At 40.4% G+C, this 25,412-nt stretch overlaps 1 protein-coding gene across 2 annotated transcripts in view; it reads left to right on the top strand.

Moving 5' to 3' along the window:
- ap3b1a (adaptor related protein complex 3 subunit beta 1a) overlaps window positions 1-16,606 on the top strand; it is a 338,438-nt gene extending 321,832 nt beyond the window's left edge. For both annotated transcript variants that reach the window (XM_041185794.1, XM_041185792.1), the window contains exon 27: window positions 14,228-16,606. In XM_041185794.1, the coding sequence (XP_041041728.1) occupies window positions 14,228-14,381 (154 nt within the window). In that variant the 3' untranslated portion in view covers window positions 14,382-16,606. The remainder of the gene's footprint in view (window positions 1-14,227) is intronic.
- Window positions 16,607-25,412: the final 8,806 nt, after the last annotated feature.

The raw sequence follows: 25,412 nt of genomic DNA, 5'->3' as shown, positions 1-25,412 counted from the left end.
TGTTGGTTTCAAACTTGAAATAGAAGCAGAGGCCTGCTGTCTTGGCAGTATTAGTTGGTAGAGTTGTACTTCTACTATTATGGGCTAGAGAGCTGCTTCAAGTCAGAAGTCTAAACATTGCACAAGGAGAGTATTTCTGCGTGAAAGATACTAACTGCACTTGGTTAAAGATTACATTTCATATTTGGCATTTTCTTTGCCCTATTTTGCCTGGAGATTAGAAGACTCTCTCTGAGCAGAACCTTGCCTCTCATACAGGGGAGAATTTTCGGCTCTGCAAGCGGGGGCAAGACCCGCTCACGGAGATGTAAAATGATGTGGAGTGACGTCGGGTGTGCGTCCCAACGTCACCGCGCATCATTTAGATTTTCAGTTCGGCGGGCACACAGTCAAGTCAGCTGCACGCCTGCTGAACTGTCAAAGGCCTGTTATGGCCATTAATTAACTAATTAAGGCTATTGAGAAAGCTGCCTGTCCAATCTTAAGGTTGGCGGCAGGCGAAGAGTCCAGGCGACCTTCGCATTTTTCATGGAACCTCATCCATGGGCGGGATGAGTTTTCATGAAGGGTTTATAAATTAAATAAAATTTTTCATTAAAGTTCATTGACATTTCCCAGCTCATGACACTGTCACATGAGGGGACATGTCTTAAATGTTTTTATTCTTTATTGAAATTTTTAAGACTTAAGATTTCTGTGCTCTTTCAGGCGAATGCGTGAAAAAGCGCACTCCTGACTTCGGCAACCCCCCCCCCCCCCCCCGCCTGCACAGGGAGCGCATAGCGCTTCCAGGCACACGTCACACTGGGTGGGCTTTAATTGGCCCGCCCACGTAAAATGGCGGCGCAGGCCCCCGCACAACACCCCAGACGGGGGGAAAGTTCTCTCCATTGAGTTCATGGAAATTCATTTGCCAGTATTTATCATGACATGCAATGGATATGTTTTAGCTGTTCTTCAAGGCTTGTCTTTGTTTATATCCTGAATTTCTCTTTGCCTCTCCTTCTAGCCCTGCTGATTGTGATTTGTGCTAGGCTAATATACCAATCTCCAGGACCTTGCCAAGGTGGTTATTCTTCGTGTGTAGGCCTGAACAATGAGTGGCATAATAGCTAAGATCCTGATCCCAGACCTCATCTTATCTGTGTGCACTGTTATTTCAGGCGGAGAATTGCAGGATAGCAGCCAGGTTTCCTGGCTAATTCTCCTTCCTCTCACTTGGGTTATGCTAAGGCATATTGCTGTTGCACCAATATTACAATTGAGTATTATACATTACCTGCTGAGTATTTCCAGCACTTTCTGCTTTAATTACAGTTGAGATTGGTTAATTCAGTGCAGACAAAACAATGGATTTTTTTTTAAATCTAAGCACTGGCCTTTTCAAATTTACTTGAAAGCCTGCTAGTTAACACTTTGTTACTGTAGTTCTGAAGAATAGTTCACAATGATAAGGCTTAAATTGCTTTCACAGTAAGGTTCTCCTCATCTTATTTCTATAACATTTGAGGCATTCAAGTGGGCATTAGATGATTATTTGAATAGAAATGATGTGCAGGGGTACGGGGAAAAGGCAGGGCAATGGTACTAGGTCATAATGCTCAATTGGAAAGCTGATGCAGACACAATGGGCTGAATGGCCTCCTTCTGTGCTGTTAAAATTGTGATTCTGTGAACATTTGAAATAGCAGTAGAGATGGAGGGAGGGAGGGAACGGACACCTCCCTATCCTTAACAAAAAACAGATATGCTTCTAATATTTGGGTTTTATTGCAATGCAACTATTGGTTTTGTAAGAATCCTTTAGCCCATTTCTCTGTTGGCTGCAAGGCCCAGTTCAGCCTTGCAGGTGACATCACAGGCAATATTAAAGTGCCCTTCACACTAAATTGTGTATGTGTTAGAATGGAATGTATCTTTCCATTATGTTGAATGGATTGAATGAAAAATGGGATGCTGTGGCATAACCTAATTTCTTCGTTTAAGCATCCTCCACATACCAAAGGCATAAAACTAGGGTGTTTGGTGGTAGGAAAACCATATGCTTACTATGTACATGAAAAATTCATCACATTGCAGATGCAATACTCCATCTCCTGTCAAACCCCAGGATCTTTGCTGTTGTGGCAGGTTTTTTTCCCCAAGCTATAAATGTTCTCTACTCAATACTTTGCAACTCTCGATTTTAGAATTAAAACAAAACCCTTGGTCTCATCTTCACAATAGGCAGATTAGATCATCACTCTAGTTTGAAAGTGAATAGACCAGTTTGCATTTTGCTTCCCATTTTAACTTGCGACCCAGAAATTGCAGTTTTGTCAAGGGATCTAAACATCAAAGGGAACAGTTCTAGCCTTTTTAAGCTATGTATACCATTAATGCAAAGAAAATTCAATTAAATTGGCCAGGCTAACCTATTTAAAGGCACAGCTATGAGCTGTATTTTTACCAGGGTATGTAGCAACAAGGCATCAATCAGGCAGTTTCTTCCTTAGCAGTCATGAAGAGGACAAACAAGCACACAAAACAAATGAGGGATGCGGTACCAAATTGGATTTTAACACTCAGTTTTGCGGACTGTTGTTGTTTGCAATGCCTACAGGAAGTGCACACCTGGCAACAGAGAAACCTGGGAAAAGCTGATCTAACAGCTTCAAAAAAGCTGACATCACAGCTTCTTCACAACTCAGTCTTGGTCTTGTTTGTATTCCGTGTGACAAATGCAAAGAAGTTTTAAATATCTGAAACAAGCTTCAGATATATGCACCACCCCCACCCCCGGGTGGGGGTGGGGGTGGTACCCACACACACAGTGGACCAAACTACTCATTCTTTTTCACATGAGTGCTCAGATCATCAATGAAGTACTTGAGTAATGAAGTTTATGTTCTTCAGTGCCTATAATGTAGTCATGGTGTACTGGTATATAATTTTACTTTTTTGATATCCTATTTTATACTTTCCTGCTACCTGCTGAATTTTGTTGCTACACAATTGTTACAGGTTTTTAACCTGAGGCACCAAAGCACATTCCAGCCTCTGCCTCCTTCCTTCTTTTCTTCATTATCATCCATTTCCCCATCTCTTCAGTACTCCTACCTGAATTGTGCTACAAAAGGAAATGACATTGACTACTGCATACTGTCAGGAGAGTTCCTATTCTCAGGATTATTCCTGCCCATAGTATGCAGCAAGTCAGAATGACTTATTCCAAGTGTATATGCCACTGACCAATGCAATATATTGCCTGCATCACAACAAATGAGCTGCACAAAAAGGATGCTGCCAAGGGACAAAATACATTTTGTCAAATGTGGCACTAATGCCGACCAAATTTGCCTTAGATTCTCAGAATCAATTCAAAAGGCAACTAAATAGCCAGGCCTGTTCAAGGCAAAATTGAGAAGTGCAAGCAGCAACGAAAAGGAAAAATATAGCTACTCTGGATCTCCAAATTTGGGAAATGGAGATTGCAGGTCAACAAGGACTGGAGAAATAGGCAGGTGGAACTCAATGCGAGTCAAGATCCAGGCAACTGAGGTTTGAACATGCTGTTTACAAAGGGTGAAAGGTTGATATCAGAGAAACCAAACCTAAAGGCTGTAACAACATGGAGAAAGATTTCAGCAGCAGTGGGATGAGGTCAGAATGGAGCCAGGAGAGTTAATTGTGGCCAGAATTTTGAGTTAGGAGGTATCGATGAAGCAAAAAGGTGGCATGAAAGAAGCTTTAAGAAATCAGAATGATGGAAGAGATATTACAACATGATAGAACCAGGGCAGGTGGAAGACTTAGGAGCAGTAGAGGAGAAAAAGACTCGACTTCCAATGAAGTACTTTTGAAGTAGAGTCACAGTTGTAACAAATGTAGCAGCCAATTCTGCACAACAAGGTCTTGCAAAGAGCAATGTGATAATGATCTGTGTTTTGATATTAGTTGAGGGATAAATATTGACCAGGACTGCAGGGAGAACTCATTTTTTCAAAATAGTGCAATGTAATCTTTTACAACAATGTGAGAGGGCATATAGGACCTTGGTTTAACATTTTGTCTGAAAGATGGGACCTCTTGCATTGCAACAGTCCCTCAGTACTGCAGTGGAGTTTGCCTAGATATTCATTTTGTCTTCAAGTTGCTGGACTGGGACTTGAACCTACAACTTTGGAACTTGGGTTAGGGTGGTACTTTCTAAGCCATGGCTAAGAATGTGATGAGGGTAAGGTTGTGGCACAGGCAGATGCTATTTGTTATAGAGACAGATCTGTGAACTTTTTTCCATTGGTATTAGAGGAGCAGGAAAATTGAGAGGGAAGATAATTCATTATGGAAAAGAGGAACCATGAGTGTCTTTGTCCTCAAGTGTGATCCCAGAGTAACCGAAGGAGAAACAAAGACGAGTGGATTTATTTTATTAAACAGTTGGATCACTTTGTGTAGAAAATCCTCTACTGATTCTTTTGTTACTTCCAGGCTTTTTTTTTAACCCTTTCATAATATTTCTATTTTTCATTTCCACTCTATATTCTCTGTACTCCAGCTTTAGATATGAGCAAGAAAAATGTGTCATCCTGTTGACCTCAAATGTTGGTTCCTTGTCATCCAGTTGGTGAACAGAGTTGATAACTCTGTGAATGGCAAAAGTGAGCTTCTCTCCAGTTGGAGGGACAAATGCTATAATTGAACTAGGAAAAACATCAGTTGATCATTGGATATTGAAAAGCAGTGACTGTTGAAGCAGAATTTCCCACCTTTGGAGATAAATACCCAAGTCTATGTAAAGTGTCCATTAATGAGATACATAACATTGTTTAAAAAGGGATCAAAGGAAATGCCAAACAATAATAGGCCACATCAGTGATGAGCAAATTAGTAGAATCAATCCTGAGAGATAAGATTAACTGTCATGTGGAAAGGCATGGACCAGTCAGGGATTGTCAGCATGGATTTGTTAAAGGAAGGTCTTGCCTCACAAATTTGATTGAATTCTTTGCGGAAGTGACAAGAAGGGTTGATGAAGGTAGTACAGTGGATGTTGTGTACATGGATTTTAGCAAGGCATTTGACAAGGTCCAACATGGCAGATTGGTCAGGAAAGTAAAAGCCCATGGGATTCAGGGTAATGTGGCAAACTGGATAAAAGGCTTTGTAACAGGAAACAAAGGGTAATGGTCAATGGATGCCCTTGCAAATGGAAAGTTGTCTCAAGTGGTGTTCCACAGGGCTCGGCTTTGGGACCCTGCCTATTTGTGTTATATATTAACCATTTGGTTGTGAATGTGGGGGGCCCGATTGGGAATTCGCAGATGACACAAAGATTGGCCAAGTAGTGGATAGTGTAAAGGATAGCCATAATCTCCAAAACGATATAGATGGGTTGGTGGAGTGGGCGGTAAAGTGGCGGATGGATTTTAACAAAGAGAAATGTGAGGTCATACGTTTAGGGAGGTCAAATAGTTACAGGGATTACACAATAAATGGGAATATACTAAGAGGAGTAGATGAAGTGAGAGATCTTGGCGTACAAGTACACAGGTCCCTGAAGACAGCAGTTCAAGTAGACAGGGATGTAAAGAAGGCTTATGGAATGCTCTCCTTCATTGGCAGAGGTATAGAATATAAAAGTAAGGATATAATGTTGGAATTGTATAAAACACTGGTGAGGCCACAACTGGAGTATTGTGTGCAGTTCCGGTCACCACATTACAGGAAGGACATAATAGCTCTGGAGACAGTGCAGAGGAGGTTTACAAGAATGTTGCCAGGGTTAGAAAAGTGTAGCTACGAGGAGAGATTGGATAGGTTGGGGTTATTTTCCTTAGAACAAAGAAGGCTGAGAGGTGACTTGAGGTATACAAAATTATGAGGGGAATAGATAGAGTGGACAGGATAAAATTGTTTCCCTTAGTGGAAAATTCTAGAACCAGGAGACATAGATTCACGATATGTGGCAGAAGGTGTACGGGGGACATGAGGAAGAACTTTGTAACGCAGAGGGTAGTGGGTGTCTGGAATTCACTGCCCAAGTTGGTGGTAGAGGTGGAAACTCTAAGCTCTTTTAAAAATTACCTGGATCTGCACCTCAAGTGCTGTAAGCTGCAGGGCTATGGGCTGGGTGTCCTCGGGCTGGCATGGAATGGCCTCCTTCTGTGCTGTAACTTTTCTATGGTTCTATGGAGAAAGCATGCAATGTGTACAAATTCAATTAGCATTAACAGAGCTCTCGGGGGTGGGGGGGAGGGGTTGGGGGAAGAGAGTGAACAGTCAGTGGGTGTGGACCATATCACAGAATCACACAGTGCAGAAGAGGCCCTTTGGCCATCAAGTCTGCACTGACACATGAGAAATACCTGACCTACCTGCCTAACCCCATTTACCAGCACTTGGCCCATAGCCTTGAATGTTATGACGTGCCAAGTGCTCATCGAGGTACTTTTTAAAGGATGTGAGTCAACCTGCCTCCACCACCCTGTGAGGCAGTGCATTCCAGATCGTCACCACCCTCTGGGTGAAAACATTTTTTCCCTCACATCCCCACGAACCTCCTGCCCTCACCTTGAACTTATGTCCCCTTATGACTGACCATTCAACTAAGAGGAACAGCTACTCCCTATCTACCCTGTCTGTGCCCCTCATAATCTTGTACACCTCGATTAGACCACCCCTCAGTCTTCTCTGCTCCAACGAATACAACTCAAGTCTATCCAACCTCTCTTCATAACTTAAATGTTTCAGCCCAGGCAACATCCTGGTGAATTTCCTCTGCACCCCCTCCAGTGCAATCACATCCTCCCTATAGTGTGGCGTCCAGAACTGCACACAGCACCAACAACATGGGTTGAAAGAGGGCTAAGGTCCTGCAGGCAGATTTTAGGGAGTTAGGTAAGGAGCTAGCAAGCTGGACCTCATAGGTAGTAATCTCCAAGTTACTCCTGGTGCCGTACACTAGTGAGTATAGAAATAGGAAGATAGAGCAGGTGAATGTTAGGCTGGAGAGATGGTGCCACTGGCAGGGATTTAGACTCCTGGGACATTGGGACCGGTTCTTGGGCGATGGGACCTGAATAGGCCGGGTGAGTTGAGCAGAGTCCTTGCAGAATGGTTTTCTAATGCTATTGAGGAGGGTTTAAACTAACTTGACAGGAGAATGGGAACCAGAAGGTAACATTAGAAGGAAAATCAAGGTGCACAAAGAACTGAGAGGCAGGTAACACTACAGTAAGAAATAATGAAGTATTGGATGGTGTGCGGAATACATAAGGATTAAATTAGGGTTACTGTGCATGGGAATATGATGTTGTGGTTACTGAAAAATGGCTTAAAGAAGGGCAGGATTGGGTACTAATTATTCCTGGATACAAGGTCTTCAGGAAAAGATAGGGAAGAAAAGAGAGGAGGAGGGATGCAGTATTGATTAAGGAGAATATTACACTACTGCAGAGAGAGGATGTCCTGGAGGGGGCAAAGACAGTATCTATTTGGGTACAGCTAAGAAACAATAAAAGTGCTGTTACACTATCAGGTGTAAGCCATCCACTAGTAGAAAAGATATAGAGGAACAAATTTGCTAGGAAAGTGTAGAGGCGCAAAAACAATAGAGTAGGTATAATGGGGATAAAAACAAAAAAACTGCGGATGCTGGAAATCCAAAACAAAAACAGAATTACCTGGAAAAACTCAGCAGGTCCGGCAGCATCGGCGGAGAAGAAAAGAGTTGACGTTTCGAGTCCTCGTGACCCTTCGACAGAACTTGCGTTCGGAACGCAAGTTCTGTCGAAGGGTCATGAGGACTCGAAACGTCAGGTATAATGGGGAGCTTTCTTTATCCTAAAATAGACTGGGATAGTAATAAGGTGAAGGGCAGAAAGGGGAAGAGTTTCTAAAGTGTGTGCAGGAGAGTTTTCTCTATCTCAGTGTTTCCAGTCCAACGAGAAAGCAAACATTGCTGGGGAGCATTTAGAGGACAGAGATTATTGTATCAACGTTTAGAATAGTATTGGAAAAGGACAAGGAACAATCAAAATAATTAATTGGAAGAGGGCCAATTTCATTGGGGTGAGAATGGATCTGGTCCAGGTAAATTGAAGTCAAAGATAGGCAAGCAAAACTGTAGCAGAACAATGGACTGCCTTTAAAGAAGAGATACTTTAGGTACAATTAAGATACATTTCCATGAGGGGTATAGGTAGGACAACCAAAGCCTGAGCCCCCTGCATAGCGAAACAGGTGGAGATGAGATGAAACAGAGAAAGTATGTTCATGTCAGATGTCAGGTTGATAATAAAAGTGAGAACCAGGCTAAATATAGAAAGTTCAAGGAGGAATGAAAAAAGAAATGAGAAGCAAAGGGGTCAAAGACAGTATCTATTTGGGTACAGCTAAGAAACAATAAAAGTACTGTTACACTATCAGGTGTAAGCCATCCACTAGTAGAAAAGATATAGCGGAACAAATGACCAAAGAGTGGCAGCTAGCATAAAGACAATCAAAAAGTCTTCCACAGGCATATAAATAGTAAAAGGGTGGTAAACGGAGGAGTGGAGCTGATTAGGGACGAGAAAGGGAATTTGTGCATGGAGACAGAGAGCATGACTGAGGTACTGAATGAGTACTTTGCATTTTTCTTTACCAAGTGGAAAAAGTTGTCCAAGCTATAGAGGAGATTGTGTTGACACCAAATGGGCTAAAAATTGATTTTTACAAAAGGTATTAGACTGGCTGTACTCAAGATTGTGAAGGCATCAGGATCGGATCAGATTCATCCAAGGATAGTGAGGGAAATAAGGGTGGAAATTGGAAACCACCTAATCCTCCTCAGATACAGTGTAATGTCAGAGGACTGGAGAACTGCACATGTTACACTTGTGTTCAAAGAAAGGGTGTAAGGATAAGCTTAGATTATAAGACATAGGTGGAATAGGCCATTTGGTCCATTGCCATTCAGCCCATCATGCCAGTTCCACCATTCAATAAGATTGTGGCTGATCTGATTGTGGCCTTTGCTCCACTTTCCCACCTGCTCCCCATAATCCTTGGCCCCCTTATCAATCGAAAATCCCCCTAACTCAGCCCTGAATGTGTTCAACAACCCAGCCTCCACTACTCTCTCTAGAAAAGAATTCAAAAGTCTCACTACCTCTGAGAGAAGAAATTTCTCCTCATTTCTATCTTAAATGGGAGACCTCTTATTTTTAAGCTGTGCCCCCTAGTTCTAGATTCTCCCACAAGACGGAACATCCTCCTAGCATCTACCTTGTCAAGCCCCCTTGGAATATTTTGTTTCAATAAGATCATCTCTCACTCCAATGAGTATAGGCCCAAACCTGCTCAATCTTTCCTTATAAGACAGCCCTTCATCCCAGAAATAAGTTGAGTGAACCTTCTCAAGTAAGGAGACCAAAACTGTACACTGCACTCTAGGTGCATCCTCACCAATGCATGGTACTGTTGTAGCAAAACTTCCCTACATTTTTACTCCATTACCTTTGCAATAAAGGCCAACATTCCATTTGCCTTCCTAATTATTTGCTGTGCCAGCATACCAACTTTTTGAGATCCATGTGCAAGGACACCCAGATCCCTCTGAACTGCAACATTCTGTAGTCTCTCCATTTAAATAATCGGCCCTTCCATTCTTCCATCCAAAGTGGACAACCTCACATTTTTCCACATTATGCTCCATCTGCCAATTTTTGCCCACTCACTTAACCTATCTATATCCCTTTGCAGATTATTTTGTATCCGCACAGCTTGCTTTCTTACCTATCTTAGTATCATCAGCAAATTTGACTACAATACAGTCAGGCCCTTCATCCAATTCATTGATATAGATTGTAAATAGTTGAGGCCCTAGCACTTATCCCTGCGGCATTCCACTGATTAGTTTGCCAATCTGTAAATGACACATTTATCTCAACTCTGTTTCCTGTTTGTTTGCTAATCCTCTATCCATGCTAATATATCATGCCCAACACCATGAGCTCTTATGCAGTAATCTTTTTATGTGGCCAAATACACTACGCCTACCGGTTCCCCTTTATCCACCCTGCTTGTTACATGCTCAAAGAACTCTAATTTTTGTCGTGCATGATTTCCCTTTCACAAAACCATGTTGACTCTGCCTAATTTTATTATGATTTCTTAAATGTCTTGCTACTACCCTCTTTATAATAGCTGCCAGCATTTTCCCAATGATAGTGTTAGACTAACTGGCCTATAGTTCCCCGCTTTCTGTCTCCTTTCTTATATGGTGGTGTTACATTTACAGTTTTTGAATCCGCTGGGACCTTGCCAGAACCTTGAATTTTGGACAGTTACAACTAATGCATCCACCAGCAATGCCCCTTTAAGACCCTAGGTTCAAACCATTGAGTCAGGAGACTTATCAGCCTTTAGTTCCATTAGCTTTCCTAGTACTTTTTCTCTCGTGATTGTGATTAAGTTCCTCTTCCTTCTTGCGTCTTGATTTCCTACTATTCTTGTGAATCTATGTGTCTTATACTGTTAAGACAAAATACTTGTTCAAAGTTTCTGCCTTTTCTTTGTTTCCCATTTTTAATTCATTCTGTCTCATCTAAGGGCCCAACTCTTATTTTAGCTACTTTTTCTTTTTATATAAATATAGAAGCTTTTACTGTCTGTTTTTATATCTCTTGTTAGTTTTCTTTCATACTCCAATTTCTCCCTCCTTGTTTTTTAGTCATCCTTTGCTAGTTTCTTTTAAAAAATCCTAATCTTCGGGGCTACCACTAATCTTTGCAGCATTATAGATCATTCCTTTCAATTTGATACCATCCTTAACTTCCTTAGTTAGCCATAGATTGTGCATCCTTCTCCCAGCATATTTTTTTCTCAATGGAATATATCTTTGAGATTTCTGAAATATCTCCTTAAGTACCTACCACTGCTTCTCTACCATCTTACCTTTTACCCTATTTTCCCAGTAGTCCACTTTAGCCAATTCTGTCTTCATACCCTTACAATTGTCTTCATCTAAATTTAACACTCTAGTACTCATACCCAAATTTCTCACCCTCAAATTGAATGTGAAATTCCATCATGTTATGATCACTCTTACCTAGAAGTTGCTTTACTATGAGTCATTAATTAATCCTGTGTCATTACACATTCAGGTCTAAAATAGCCTGTTCCCTAGTTCGTTACAAAAAGTATTGTTCTAAGAAATTACAAGCCAGCCAGTTTAACTTTGGTGGTTGAAGGCTTTTGGAAATGATTATCCAGGACAAAATTAACAGCCACTTGAACAAATGTGGATTCATTAGGAGAAACCAGCATTTATTTAAGCGCAAATAGGTTTAACTAACTTGATTGAGTTTTTTGATGAGGTAACAGAGGGTTGATCAGGGTAATGCAATTAATGTGACTTCAAAAACAGGCTTGTCAGCAAAGATAAAGCCCATGGAATAAAAGGGATAGTGGCAGCATACACACGAACTTGACTGACTGTCAAGAAAGAGAGTTGTGGTGAACGGTTGTTTTCCAGACCGGAGGAAGGTACCCAGTGAAGCTCCGTATCAGGACTGTTTATTTTCTTGATATAGTGACCTAGACTTGGGTGTGTGGGGCACAGTTTCAAAATTTACAGATAACGCAGAAGTTGGAAGTATTGTGAACTGTGAGGAGGATAGTGTTAAACGTCAGGAGGACATGAGCTGGTGGAATGGGCAGACACACAAAAGATTTAATTTAATGCAGATCTGAAGTGATGCATCTGGTAGGAAGAATGAAAACTGGCAATACAATCTGAGTGTTACAATTTTAAAGGGAGTGCAGGAGCACAAGAAATTGGGGTACATGTGCATAAACCATTGAAGATGGCAAGGTAGGTTGAGAAAGTGGTTAACAAGGCAAATAGGATTTTGAACTTTAGAAATAGAAGCATAGAGTATAGAAGTAGGGAGGTTATGGTGAACCTGTTACAAAGCATTGGTACATCTTCAGTTAGAATATTGTATCTAATCACGGGCACAACACTGGTCATGAAGGCACAAGAGGGTGCAGAAAAGATTTTTAGGAATGGTTCCATGGCTGAAGGATTTCAGTTACAGAGAGCAGAGAAACTGGGGATGTTCTCCTTAGAAAAGAGAGTTTGAAAGGAGATTTGATATTTGCTCAAAATCATGAGGGATCTCGACGGAGTGAATGGGGAGAAAAGGTTCCCATCGACAGAAGGGTTGGGAGCCAGAGCTATGTGCTTCAAGAATTTTGTCATTCCTGTGATCTGTGTACACATCCTTGCTTTAGCATTTGGAAAAGAGTGCAGTTTTCCTTTTGATTTAAACAGCAGAGCCAAAGGCAAGATGAGGAGGAAATATTTTACATAACGAGTGTTTATGATCTGGAATGCACTGCCTGAGAGTGTGGTGAAGGCAGATTCAGTCATTATCTGAAGAGAAAATTTGCATGGCCACTTGGAAAGCAGGCAAGTGGGACTAACTGAAAGCTGGCTCGGACACAACAGGCTGAATGGCTTCATTCTGTGCCATAACCATTCTATGATGCTAACTCATGCAATACTCACAGGTTGGATTGCTGCCAATATTTGGCCAAAGTCTATTTAAAATCCAATTTTACTTGAGTTCTTATTTTTGCTATTTCATCTTTCATGACTTGATTCTTTGGGAAATTTCCCACTGGTATCTGTTAGTTTGAAAACTGGAAATTATACACAACTAGGCCTCGGTTTTTCCAATTGGGTCTTTAACTTAGTGCTTTGCAAGTTAATGTGACCCCCATTCAAATTTCTTCAAAATCTGTGACCCTAAATTTGTTTCTCAGATGGAAAATGGCAATATTGCAGAGGTTACTTTTTCTGAGACTTGTAAACTGCAGGATTTCATTGTAGTTTGCGAGTCTTTGATTTGGCATTTTTCCAAGTAGTTCTTCAAAATTGCTTGAAATTTCTAACAGAAGTTATTTCCCAGTTTCACTTGGACCAAGAAATTTTCCTCCCATTGTTTCACCATCACAGATGCTATCACTATGTGGATCTGCATCAAGCCCAAGTTATTAGATCATATATATTACTGTCATTCATATTAGTGGACATAACATACTTATGACTTGGTTCAGTCTATTATTTTAATGCAAATACTAACTCAGTTATAGTGACTTATGTAATGCTTCTGCTGAAAGAACAAAGGAATGCCACACTATATTTTCAAGCTGTCATAGAGCAATTTCAGTAGTCTACTCAGTTGATTTCTCAATGTAAACCAATCACTAAGCAGCACATAGCTAAGAGTATGCTGCAATGTATTATTCATTGCTGGCATCTTGCAGGGAAAAAAGCCTGGGGTCGGTTGAAGGTCATTGCACAACCACTTCAGGTGCATCTTTTAATCCCGTTCTGATGTTACTTATAAGACTTCCAGGTGAAATTAACTTGTTTACGAAGTATTATTGTGTATGTTTGACTACTGCACACATGAATATCTTGGTAATTTCCTCTGGCTGCTCAATCTGCTGCCTCTTTGCAGGGCCCACCCTATCCTGAATTGACATGACTTTATTTATTCTCCTATCAGAGTTCTTAAATGAAAAAAAAAATTGCTTAATTCTTGGGCTTTTAATCCTCAAATGATATGAATGCATTGCTCACTTGAATTCCACCCAACCATCTTGAGTCGTGCTGTAGTTTTCTGGACTTTGCAACTGGTCAGCCATCAACTCCAATTTGGTATTGCATCAAAGCAAACTCAAAGGCTTGCATTTATATAGCACCTTTCACGACTGTAGGATATCCCATCATGCTCTAAAGCTAATGAAATACCTTTGAAGCTGTAGTCACTGTTGTGGTGTCAGATACGAGCCAGCCAATTTGCACAATAGCTAGTACAGTAATACAGGTTCTAGAGCTTTGTAGCATGCCAAAATAAATGATCATGTGTGGCCTTGCCTATCTATAATATCAGGGTGACAATTTCATGTATGTGCTGAACACATGGTTTCTCCAGCAATAGTTGAAGCAGACTTTACGCCAGTAGTTTGTGGAGGATCATTTTAACCGAAGTTGTCTAGTGTATGCACGAGTGACAATATTCCACTGTTGTCTGTATGTGCATGATGTAATACACTATGCAAGATCTACAAGTACTTATAATTATATGGTTGGGTGGTTGTGGGGTGGGGACGGGGAGAGGGTGGAGGTGGGGGAGTATTTTAGTGAGCTTGATATTTTTTTTTTTAAATCCTGAATTTTATTTTTCAGGTTTGCAGCAAAAACTGTGAACAGTGGAGCTTTGGTACTAATCACAATAGAAGTGAAGGAAGGATCAACAATGCAGCTCAGTATAAACACGGAAAAGTCTGTGATTGGTTCAGTGCTGCTGCGGGAGCTGAAGTCTGTGCTGTCTCAAGAGTGACCAAGATATATCTGCAAGCAAGTGTCTGGCAAACAATGTGCTGGCCAGCCACTGCTGTCGTCTTTCGTTTGTAATAGACTCCCCTCCATCTAGCAGTAATATGTAAACCACGCAGTTACAATCTTGTTGAAATCTGCTTTGAAATTCCATTATATTCTTTAGCACAATCCTTTTCTTTTGCTTGCCATGAAAGCAGCACAGTTCCAAGTAACAATCCAAATGTTGAGCTGCTGGATTTAAAGATGGCCAAATCTTCCATTGTATTGTTTCGATATGGTGTTAAGGGTATTTTCTTTTGAATGGGCAAACATTGAATGTAAGTTAACATTGTAGCCTTTTGTTCTTACATCAGCTTTCTCCAGAGGTGTGTGGAACCACTGCATATAAAACATTTTCACTGTCGCATTTCATGTAGTTTCCAAGAAATTAATTTGAAAAGTGAGGATGGTCGCAAAAGAATCAATGTCCAACCATATAGTCTGAGAGTTTATTGTAGAAATCTTGAAAGGGTGTCTGTTAAATGGGTGAAGACGATAGTGCTATAAAATTTATTGGTGCCAACCCCTCGCCTGAATGGAGTCTGTCTTGTATTGGTCCAAAATTGAGGGTAAAATTCATCCAAAGAAAGATATCTTCTGCCAAAAAAATGTTTCACTTGTTTGATTACTGCTTTCTTTTGTGTTATGTTAATTCCCTTTTAGTATTTATGTTACAGAACCCTGATCTCAGTATTTTGTTTTGTGTGTTGCCATAAGCATGATCAGATATGATGCTTTCAGTTTTGGGATTTCTGTAAAGAAAACTGAACACTGGACATCTGAAGTTAAACCTGCTTTTGCCAGAAATGCAGAGCAGGTGATCAGTAAATGAGAAGGGGAGATTGATGATTTGGGTGTAACTCATTATCAGGACTCATTCAGGTATGACCCCATCACAAAATTTATTCTAAAAAAACAGCCATACTCAAACATTATCTAGCAGACTGTGCATTTCAAGGGTTTTGTCATTCCTGTGATCTGTGTACACATCCTCACTTAGCATTTAGAAAGGGAGTGCAGTTTCCCTTCAATTCCATCTCCTTCATTAGGGAACTTGCTTCAAATTGTTCTAATGCACCTCCTAGTGGTTGGCTTGTTATCAACATCGCAGAAGCTTGGAAAGGAGTTACAACTATGCAGTGGTGTGGGGCTAAAAGAAAGAGGCAAAATAATCTTGCTGTCCTTTCCTTGCCCTTTTTGTAATGGTTATGAATCATGGCCTTCTAAGGACTGAAAAATATTGAGATGGTTTTGAGTAAAAATTGCTCCAATGTGGTCACTAGTTGTAAAGCACTGTGCCTAACAATGATTTTTTACAAGATGTATTTCTGATGATTAGAGCTTTCAAAGTTTAGTAGATATACTGTTTACATCTTTCTGGATTACTGTTGCAAATTGTAATTTCTTGGAGACTATAGCAGCTTTCCCTAATTATATAAGGGGAAAAGTACAGTTTGTATTTGAATTATAATTTTATTTTAGTATAAATTGGTAAATAATGTAGAAATTCTGTTGGCCTTTTTTCAGTTCAAAGTAAAAAGGGGAAATGGCTGCTTATGGAACAGCCTGCTTGCATCTTAATCTTGATTATGTGCCAGTTTTCCAATTACTATTGTTAGTCTGTAGAGAATAGTCACTAACAGTACTTGGAGATGCTTCTAATGCTGTTTATTTTCTTCCTTCTCCACTTGTTTTGGAAGTAAAATGCAAAAGTGAGCTTATGAAATTTCCAAATAGGTAAACAGGTTCCCATCTTAGAATTTATTTCTGGGGCACTGAGTGCTGTAACTGGATTTGGTATATCTCTGTGCAGTAATTATTTAATGATTAGGATTCCAAACAGTATTTTTCCCCCTGTTCTTGTGTAGTTGTTACATCAGGGACTTGTGTTTGCTGGTGTACATCTGCTTCAGTTGATTTACAGTACTGCGGCTGTGGCCAGTCATAAATAAATCCTCTTATATAGTTGTTATGAACACCTGTTAGATCATCTGTCAGCAAAGCGCTGTTCACATTTATCATGGTGCGGTAGTTATTTTACCTCAATCCATTTACAGCGGACTCTGCCTCCATCACTGTATTACTATTACTGCACCATAATCACTCGTTTCCACTCCGTGTACAACTTGCAGATAAAAGATTTCAGTACTTGGCAAAATTTCATAAATAAAGGAGCAGTTCACTGCAGTAAAAGTTTATTTTTGTCATCATTTGTCACACTATTATACCATAAATCAAATAGAATAGTACTATCCCCAGTGCAGACAGCTCTTCAGCCTAGACATGGAAATGGTCTGTTTCTCTGTAGATGAGATGGCATGTCTTTCGACTTTAACGGGCTGATGGCTTTTCTCACTCATTTGATTTTATTGGATTTAAAAACCTGGAGGATTATTGAGGCTGGTGAACGAAAGAGCCAGCTCAGAGAACATTTCTGACATGATAATTGAACCATATTTGTTGTTAGCAGATTTTACTTGGTAAACAAAGCCTGCTATATTAACAAGTCAAATTTATTCAGAAATGGCAAGGGTTGGTGTGCAGTATTCAATAGAGTGGCTGGATCTGCTGAAATGGCTTTGCAAAAAAAAAAATCTAATTTGATGGGAAAATAAACCATTTACAGTTCTAAATGAGTTGTTACCTTTTTAACAGCGAATACTGCTCAGTTTTACTTTTTATTTTATGATTTGCTCATCTTAGAAACCTAAACTTAACAGCTTCCTGTTTATATATTCTATCTAATGCCTGGTCTCAATGATCAGGATTTCAGGCTGCTTACTTAACCAAAAGATAAGCTTACCTCATTCAACAATGACATATATATCTTTGCCTATCTTTTTTTTTGGAAAGTGTATCGTAATGTGCACGTAATTAACATTCATGTATCCTCTTTCTTCTTCACCCCGCCTTGTGATTCTTAACTGCTTGTCACGTGTTTTAACATTTCTAAAGTGATATCTCCCTATATGTTCTCATTTTTTTTAATAGCTTTTCCATCTTTGTTCTTTTTTTCCCCCTCATTTGTTTAATGCTTTGTCATACCCAATTTGGCAGCAACATTTATGGGAACAGACTCTGCAGTATTTACTAGGTGCAACGTGAATGTGTTATATTTCATTGGTGATTCACACACGATTCATCTAGCAATTCCACAATTGTAATATTGCATTTCGAGAGAACATATTCTCCACCTCACTGCAGACAGCTGTCTATATAACTGCTGTAGGAACAGGAGGTGCATATATATCAGTTATATAGACATTGAACTGTAGAATATTTACTTTAGGAAGGCATAAGATATTACAAGCATAGGATTATTGGATGAAACATGGTATGTTGACATTTCTCTTGTAAGTAACTGCCAGGCTGAATCAATGGAGTCAGTTATCAAGTCTATTGATCACATGCACTATAAATATATATTTACCAAAAAAAGTCAAAACCTAATTTCTACCATTTTTAAACAAATGGTTGGTTTGTAATGTCAATTATGTAAATCTTTTGAGCATTGTTTGTTAAGATAAGGGATTTTCATTTGTGTTAAAATACATGTTGAAATGGTGACTGACTGCCATTTCCACCTCTTTCTCCAATCATATTAATTTGGCTTCTCATGATTCCGTTAATTGTTTAATGTATGAAGTTGATATACATTTCACAAGTAAGACAATGTGCAGCTTTTAAATCAATCCTAATTGACAAGGTTGTGGTTCTTTTAACAACCTTTTAGAAAGGACTAAAATACACTCATGTCAAGGTGGTCACATGTCACAGAGGATGATTCCTAAATGTTTAATTAGGTTTTTGGGTGTTGGGCAGAAAGAGATTTCTGAAATAACTGGTCCTGTTCATTCAGATTTAAAACCAGTTCTGAATTTCATGCTGCATCAACATGCTAACTGTTAAGAGCATCTTCAATTAAAATATTTTTTTCATCCTCATTAATCTTGCCAAAGGGTGGTTTTGCCAGCTGATTGAAAATTGATTCTTGAAAGCATGGTTACATTTTCCGTGGCTGTGTTTGAATTCATTGAGCTTATTTTTGGTAGCAGCACAGATCTGTCAGCAGCCATCTTGGGCTTCCCTTATTTTAAAGATTCATTCATACACTGTCCCATGAGCCTCCAATAAAAGATGACAGTATTCCTGGCATCTTATTGATTTTTTTTCTAAACTTTTCTGGTACTGAATAAAAATACAGTCTCTATCTTTGAAACAATTGGTTGTGATGATTAAAGTAAAAGTGATTGCACAATGCAGTCATAAGGACAGTTGTAAATTTATACTAAGCCAATCTTTAAAATAGAATCATAAAGAGCTGCATTTTATGACCCACAAATATGATGACTTTGCAATCAGATTATAAGTGTTCAACTTGTTTCTTTACATGTCAGTTGAAATACTATTTAAATTCAGTTAGAATTTTAAGCTCAGGTCTCTTCTGTAGGACAATATATTGTAAATAGACTGCCCTTTGTGGTCATGAGCCATGAAACCAGAAGATCCCTACTTTCATTCCTGTCAAAGTTCACTGATCTCAGCCAACATGGTGGTACACTGAGTTTAGTATTCCTGGCTGGGTAAGGGACAAATTGGCTCCTTAATGCTTGTCCAGTGACAACTGCTTCAAAGTGCACATTTGTGTTGATGTTGCATGCTGAATGAAATCTTTCACTGTGCATAATTCACTTAGTGTAAATTAATGGACATTGATCTGGAACAAAAGTAGAATGTAATATTAATGAAAATAAAGCTCTAATGTCACACATACAAAGCTTTCTATTATCCTACTGCTATATGTTGTGAACAATGGATAATCGAAGTATAAATGTCTTAGGTCTTGAGTAATGCTCATGTTGCAACTTCCAAAAAGTGAAATATTCTGTAGTAGTACCATGCACTGATGCATCTCTCTACATTTCTGCATGTGCAGCCTTCCAGATCTGCACTCAGTCACTGCGGGAGATACTGAATGGAGGTGAATAGTTTGTCACAGCAGGAATAGCGAATCTACTGTGCAATTCAACTTGGATTACATTTGTGCATCTCCTAATGGTTATGAAGCAAAGTTCAAGCCGATGCAGTTTCCTTCCTTTGTACGAGGGAAGGAGGAGGATTGATTTATAAAGATTGAGAAAATAACTTGCAGAAGTAGAGGAGTTTATATTTTAAACATTAAATTCAATGGACTAAAGTGTTAGTGATAACCAATGGTTCATTTCACGTGTAAAATACCTTAATGATTCATTTGTGCTTGTGAATTGTGGCTTTCATAACCCTGAAATAAATACTGTGGTGTTCTACCAATGCTGCACCCTGAATTTCTCATTTCTAGTAGTTATTGTCACTAATCCTGAGCATTCATATGGATTTATCAGTTCAGGTTTTCAACATCTTGGACATTTGCTGTTGTGTTATTTACTGCAATCAGTACTTTAATTAATTTGTTTCTATAAGGATCCCTTATCCATAGATCACAGTGTGAGAGATACCAATTATACATCTTGTTTATGTGAGGCTCATAGTGCTGATTCCAGCACTGAAGGAAAGCTGAAAATACTGTTAATGATATGGTAAAGTGCAGCTGAAACTAATATTGGAGCCCATGATCCATCGAGTTATCTGGCTCCTGCTATTACAGGGCAGCAATAGAGAATGGATCTGTAGGTTTATCACCGCACACGGTGTGACAACTTGATTTTCTGCTTTCTCTGCGAGCAGCACCACAACATGATGGGGCTGTTAATTTCTGCATTTCATGGTGTCTGTCAGGGTGTTCAGAAGGAGAGAGAGCGGTTTAGGGAAAGGGAATGGAGCATGTCCCAGCTACGGAAGCACCTGTCGGCGCTGATGGCAGAGAGCACTTCTCATTAGTGTGCAGGTCTCTAACTGCAGCCAGGGACTGACAGAATGGCGTTACCAGCACACACACTGACAAGCACAGGGAAATCAGCAGCAGCAGGTCCCATTGTTTGCCCTTGATGAGCATGTCATTAATGGAAATGGAAGTTGTTGTGGGACACATCAGTATTCAAATAGCCTCCCTCTTCTTCTATTCTGCTGGCTATCTGGTCATTTCAATATCTCCACCCCCCCACCCCCGACTCTTGCAGAATTGTGGCTGCTGTACCCAACCGATATCATCCAGATTGATATTTTTATGTGCACAAGACATTTGTCAAGGCTGCAGAACATATATAAAATGACAGTTAAACCCTTTGGATCAGATTTCTAAACAGACCTGCATTATACTGTTGTTAACCTTTTCAGCAACCTTGCACAGTGCTTATCATGGTTTTCTTTTAAACATATCATACCTTTAGATCATACTGAGAATCTGTGTAATAAGTCTGCAGCTGGTGCCTACCACACCCACTATGGTGCACAGAGATATTTAAGCAGTACTTCTGCAAGAGTTGTAATTAGTGGACATACCATAAATACACACCAGCTCCAACCTCTTTCTCTCCCGCCCATTCAACATGTTTGCCCTTCATACACTAGTGCATTATGGAAACAAATATTTTTTAAATATTGTGTAGACTTACCATGCATAAACCTGTCCCGTTTCATAACTTTACTTTGTAGGCAAACATTTCCAATGGTAAATCTGATGTTAAAATGTCAACAATTCCCTGTCATACCAAAACTGTCCGCTGTGATGCCATGAGGTGGCACTCAAATTGGAATTTTAAGCATTGACCATTTGCAATTACAATAGTAATTGTTCTTTTAATTTAGTATACTATATTCGTTCCTCACACTGGTCTCCACTACATTCAGAAGACAAAATGCAGACTGGGTGACTGGCGATGTTCCACAAAGCATTCGGCCTGCAAGTGTGACCCTGAGTTTCTGGTCATTTGTCATTTTAATTTTCTGCCTCATTCCCACCCTAGCCCCTTTATGCTTGGCCTCCTGTGCTGTTCCAGGGAAACTCAATGCAAGCACAAGGAACAGCATCTGATCTTTCAGTTTGGCACTTTACAGCCTTCTCGACTTAACATTGAGTTCAACAATTTGACATTACAGCTACTGTCCCCATTTTATTTTGCAGAGAGGCTGTTGGTAATGCATCTACTATTTCCATTTACACCTCGTCTGAACCTATCTTTAGTTTCTCGTCCTATTAGCCTTTTTGTCATTTATTCTCTCCTGCCTTTCACCTTATATATTTTCCCTTTTATTCTTCTTCTTCCCCTTCCCCCTTTCCCTGCCTCTACCTATGAACATACGAATTAGGAGCAGGAGTAGGAGTGGCCACTTGGCACCTCGAGCCTGCTCCACCATTTAATAAGATCACGGCTAATCTGATTGTAACCTCAATTTCACATTCCCGCCTACCCCTTATTGTAAGGGTGGCTGAGTTGCTACTATTGATGGATTTGATCTGCAGACACTTATTGGGTGGATCAGATGCTGTTCCCTGTGCTTGCATTGACTTTCTCTGGAACAGCACAGGATAGAGAGGCTAGGGTGAGAATGAGGTAGAAAATTAAAGTGACAAATGACCAGAAACTCAGGGTCACACTTGCAGGCCGAATGCTTTTTGGAACATTGCCAGTCACCCAGTCTGCATTTTGTCTTCCCAATAAACGTTAAGTTTATTTACAACATATTCAGCAGCAACTACACATGTGCTTTCAACTCCAACTCTACCTCTAGAGTGACTGCTGAGGTACCCCATGCTACTCCCCTATTGGCTGCTATAGATCATGAGATCTTAAGTATTATTCTTAAAGGTACATTACACTAAACAAAACCATAATTACTACATTCTGGCCCCTTTAACTCTGCTATACATATTATATTTACAAGTTCATATTTTTCAAGACAACACAATATTTAGACTGGGTAAGGAATTTACAAGTTCAGTTGTTCAGATGGTTTCCTGGTACATGTGGAACATTGCAGCTCCACAACTTCAGAATCTTTGTCAGGAACCTCCTTTTCTGGAGTTGCCTGAACATCAGGTGCTTCGGTGGGCACTTGCAGTTCTGTATCCTCAACTCTTATAGGAACATCCTACATGTCTGTCCTAGGTTGAGTATCCTCAACAGGAAATGCAGACCCAGTCATGATCACTGCTAGAACCAAATCTTGGTGATTTGCCTTTCTTTCCCTTAAATGGTCCACATGTTTTTGGATGATCTGACCTTCCGTCTCCACGTGGTAAGATAGAGGTCCAGTCAATGCACTTATTTCACCCCGTAACCACTTTGGTCCTTCCCTGAAGTTCAATTATACCGCCTCTCCCATGGTAAATTTCCTTTTGCGACTATGCGATTCATGTCAAGTTTTCTGGCTTCCCTGGCTCCTTTCCACCCTCCCCTCTAAATTCTCTATTATTAACCTCAATCTCGCCCTACAAGAGTGTTTCAACAATAACTCAGCAGGTGTGACACCTGTTGTGTCGGGGCAGTCCTGTAATGAAAAAGAAAGCATGCTAGCTTGGTTGCCAAGGAATCGCCAGTTAGCTTTTTCATGCCTACCTTGAATGTTTGAACCACCCTTTCAGCTAGTCCATTTGAGGAAGGGTGGTACGGTGCCGTTTTCACAAGTGATACTTTTGAGGCTGATAAACCGTTGAAACTCAGCACTCATAAATGCCTTGCCATTATCAGAAACTACTACTTCTGGTAGTCCGTGAATGGCAAAACTTTGACATATTTTCACAAATGTAGCAGCCAATGTTGGTGGCTTCACCTCATATACGTCCAACCATTTCAAATGGGCATCAACAATGAGCAGAAACGTTGTTCCCAGGCAAGGTCCAACGTAGTCAATGTGTAACCGCACCGAGGGACTACCTGGCCACTCCCATAGGTGTACAGGAGTTGTCACTGGCAACCTTTGTAGTTGCTGACATTGCACACAGTGCTTTGCTAAACTCTCTATTTCACCATTCATCCCAGGCCACCATAGATAGCTGCGTGCTATGGTCTTCAAATTTGCCACAGAGCATGCAAATATCTCACCTTTGTCTCTATTTTGTGAATTAAGCTTGAACTTCTGCATTGTGACACAGTGCTTTGGTTGAAAATGATCCTTCATGAGGTCCACCAATTCACTGAAATTTTTCAAATCTAGGGCACTGGGTGTTGTCAAACTTCAAATCAGACTGTAAGTTTTGCTCCCACAAGTACTCAAGAGGATTGCTCGCCTCTTCTTCCCCGTAACTCATTCGCTTGAAAAAAGAACATGAGGCGTTCTATGTAATGAGTTCAGTCATCTGTGGCTGGTTCAAAAGGATCATTTCTCCCAAATTGTGGCATTTTGAGAGAAGATTACTTCTTCAATTCTAATGGAGCTTGTTACTTACAATCATTGGGTGACGTACGGTGCCGATTTCTTTCTAACTTGATTTCTACTCTTCAATCCTATCCTATCTTCATCACCAGTTTGTTGTAAGGGTGGCCGAGTTGCTATTATTGTTGGAGTTGATCTACAGACACTTATTGGGTTGAAACATTAAGATATTCTATTAGTATATCAATGGGAAGAGGATAATCAGGGAAAGAGTAGGGCCCATAAGGGACCAAGGGGGTACTATATGGGTGGAGCCAGAGGACATCGCTAGAGTGTTGAATGAATACTTCACATCCGTCTTCACCCAAGAGAATGAGGATGAAGGTATCGAACACGGGAAGAGAGACTGTGAGGTTCTTAAGCAAATTGATATAGGGAGTGACAAGGTATTGGAGGTGTTGGCAGGCTTAAAAGTGGACAAATCTCCAGGTCCGGATGATTTGTGTCCCAGGCTGCTGAGGGAGGCAAGGGAGGAGATCGCAGGGGCTCTGACCCAAACTTTTAATTCCTCTCTGGCCACAGGGGAGGTGCCAGAGGACTGGAGAACAGCTAATGTGGTTGCGCTATTTCAGAAGGGTTGCAAGACATAAGCCAGGGAACTCCAAGATAGTGAGTCTCATGTCAGTGGTAGCAAAACTATTGGAGAAAGTTCTGAAGGCGAGTATCTATCTCCACTTGGAGAGGCAAGGGATCAGGAATAATCAGCATGGCTTTGTCAGAGGGAGGTCATGCCTAACAAATTTAATTGAATTTTTTGAGGAGGTGACCAGGTGTGTAGATGAGGGTAGAGCAGTTGATGTAGTTTGTATGGATTTCAGCAAAGCCCTTGACAAGGTCCCACATGGGAGACCTATAAAGAAGGCAAATACATATAGGATACAGGGTAATTTGATAAGGTGGATTCAAAATTAGCTCAGTTGTACGAGGCAGAGGGTGATGACAGAAGGATGCTTTAGTGACTGGAAGCCAGTGTCCAGTGGCGTACCACAGGGATATGTGCTGGGTCCCCTATTATTTGTCATTTATATAAATGACATAGATGACTATGTGGGGGATAGGATTAGTAAGTTTGCGGATGACACAAAGATTGGCCAGGTGGTTAACAGTGAGGTTGAGTGTCTTGGGCTACAGGAAGATATAGATGGGATGGTCAAATGGGCAGATAAGTGGCAGATGGAATTTTACCCAAAAAAGTGTGAGGTGATATACTTTGGAAGGAGTAATTTGACAAGGAAGTATTCAATGAACGGCATGGCACTAGGAAGTCCTGAGGAACAAAGGGATCTTGGCGTGTGTGTCCATAGATCTCTGAAGGCAGAGGGGCATGTTAGTGGAGTGGTGAAAAAGGCATATGGGACACTTGCCTTTATCAAGTGAGGCATAGATTACAAAAGTAGGGAGGTCATGTTGGAGTTGTATAGAAACTTGGTGAGGCCACAGCTGGAGTACTGTGTGCAGTTCTGGTTGCCACATTATAGGAAGGTTGTGATTGCACTGAAGGGACTGTAGAGGAGATTACCAGGATGTTGCCAGGGATAAAATTTAAATTATGAAGAGAGGTTGGATAGACTTGAGTTGTTTTTGTTGGAGCAGAGAAGACTGAGGGGCGACCTGATCGAGGTGTACAAGATTATGAGGGGCATGGACAGGGTGGATAGGGAGCAGCTGTTCCCCTTAGCTG

The sequence above is a fragment of the Carcharodon carcharias genome, chromosome 4 (assembly GCF_017639515.1).
Source record: "Carcharodon carcharias isolate sCarCar2 chromosome 4, sCarCar2.pri, whole genome shotgun sequence".
In the NCBI taxonomy this organism is placed as follows: domain Eukaryota; kingdom Metazoa; phylum Chordata; class Chondrichthyes; order Lamniformes; family Lamnidae; genus Carcharodon; species Carcharodon carcharias.
This window is presented reverse-complemented; position numbering and strand designations above follow the sequence as displayed.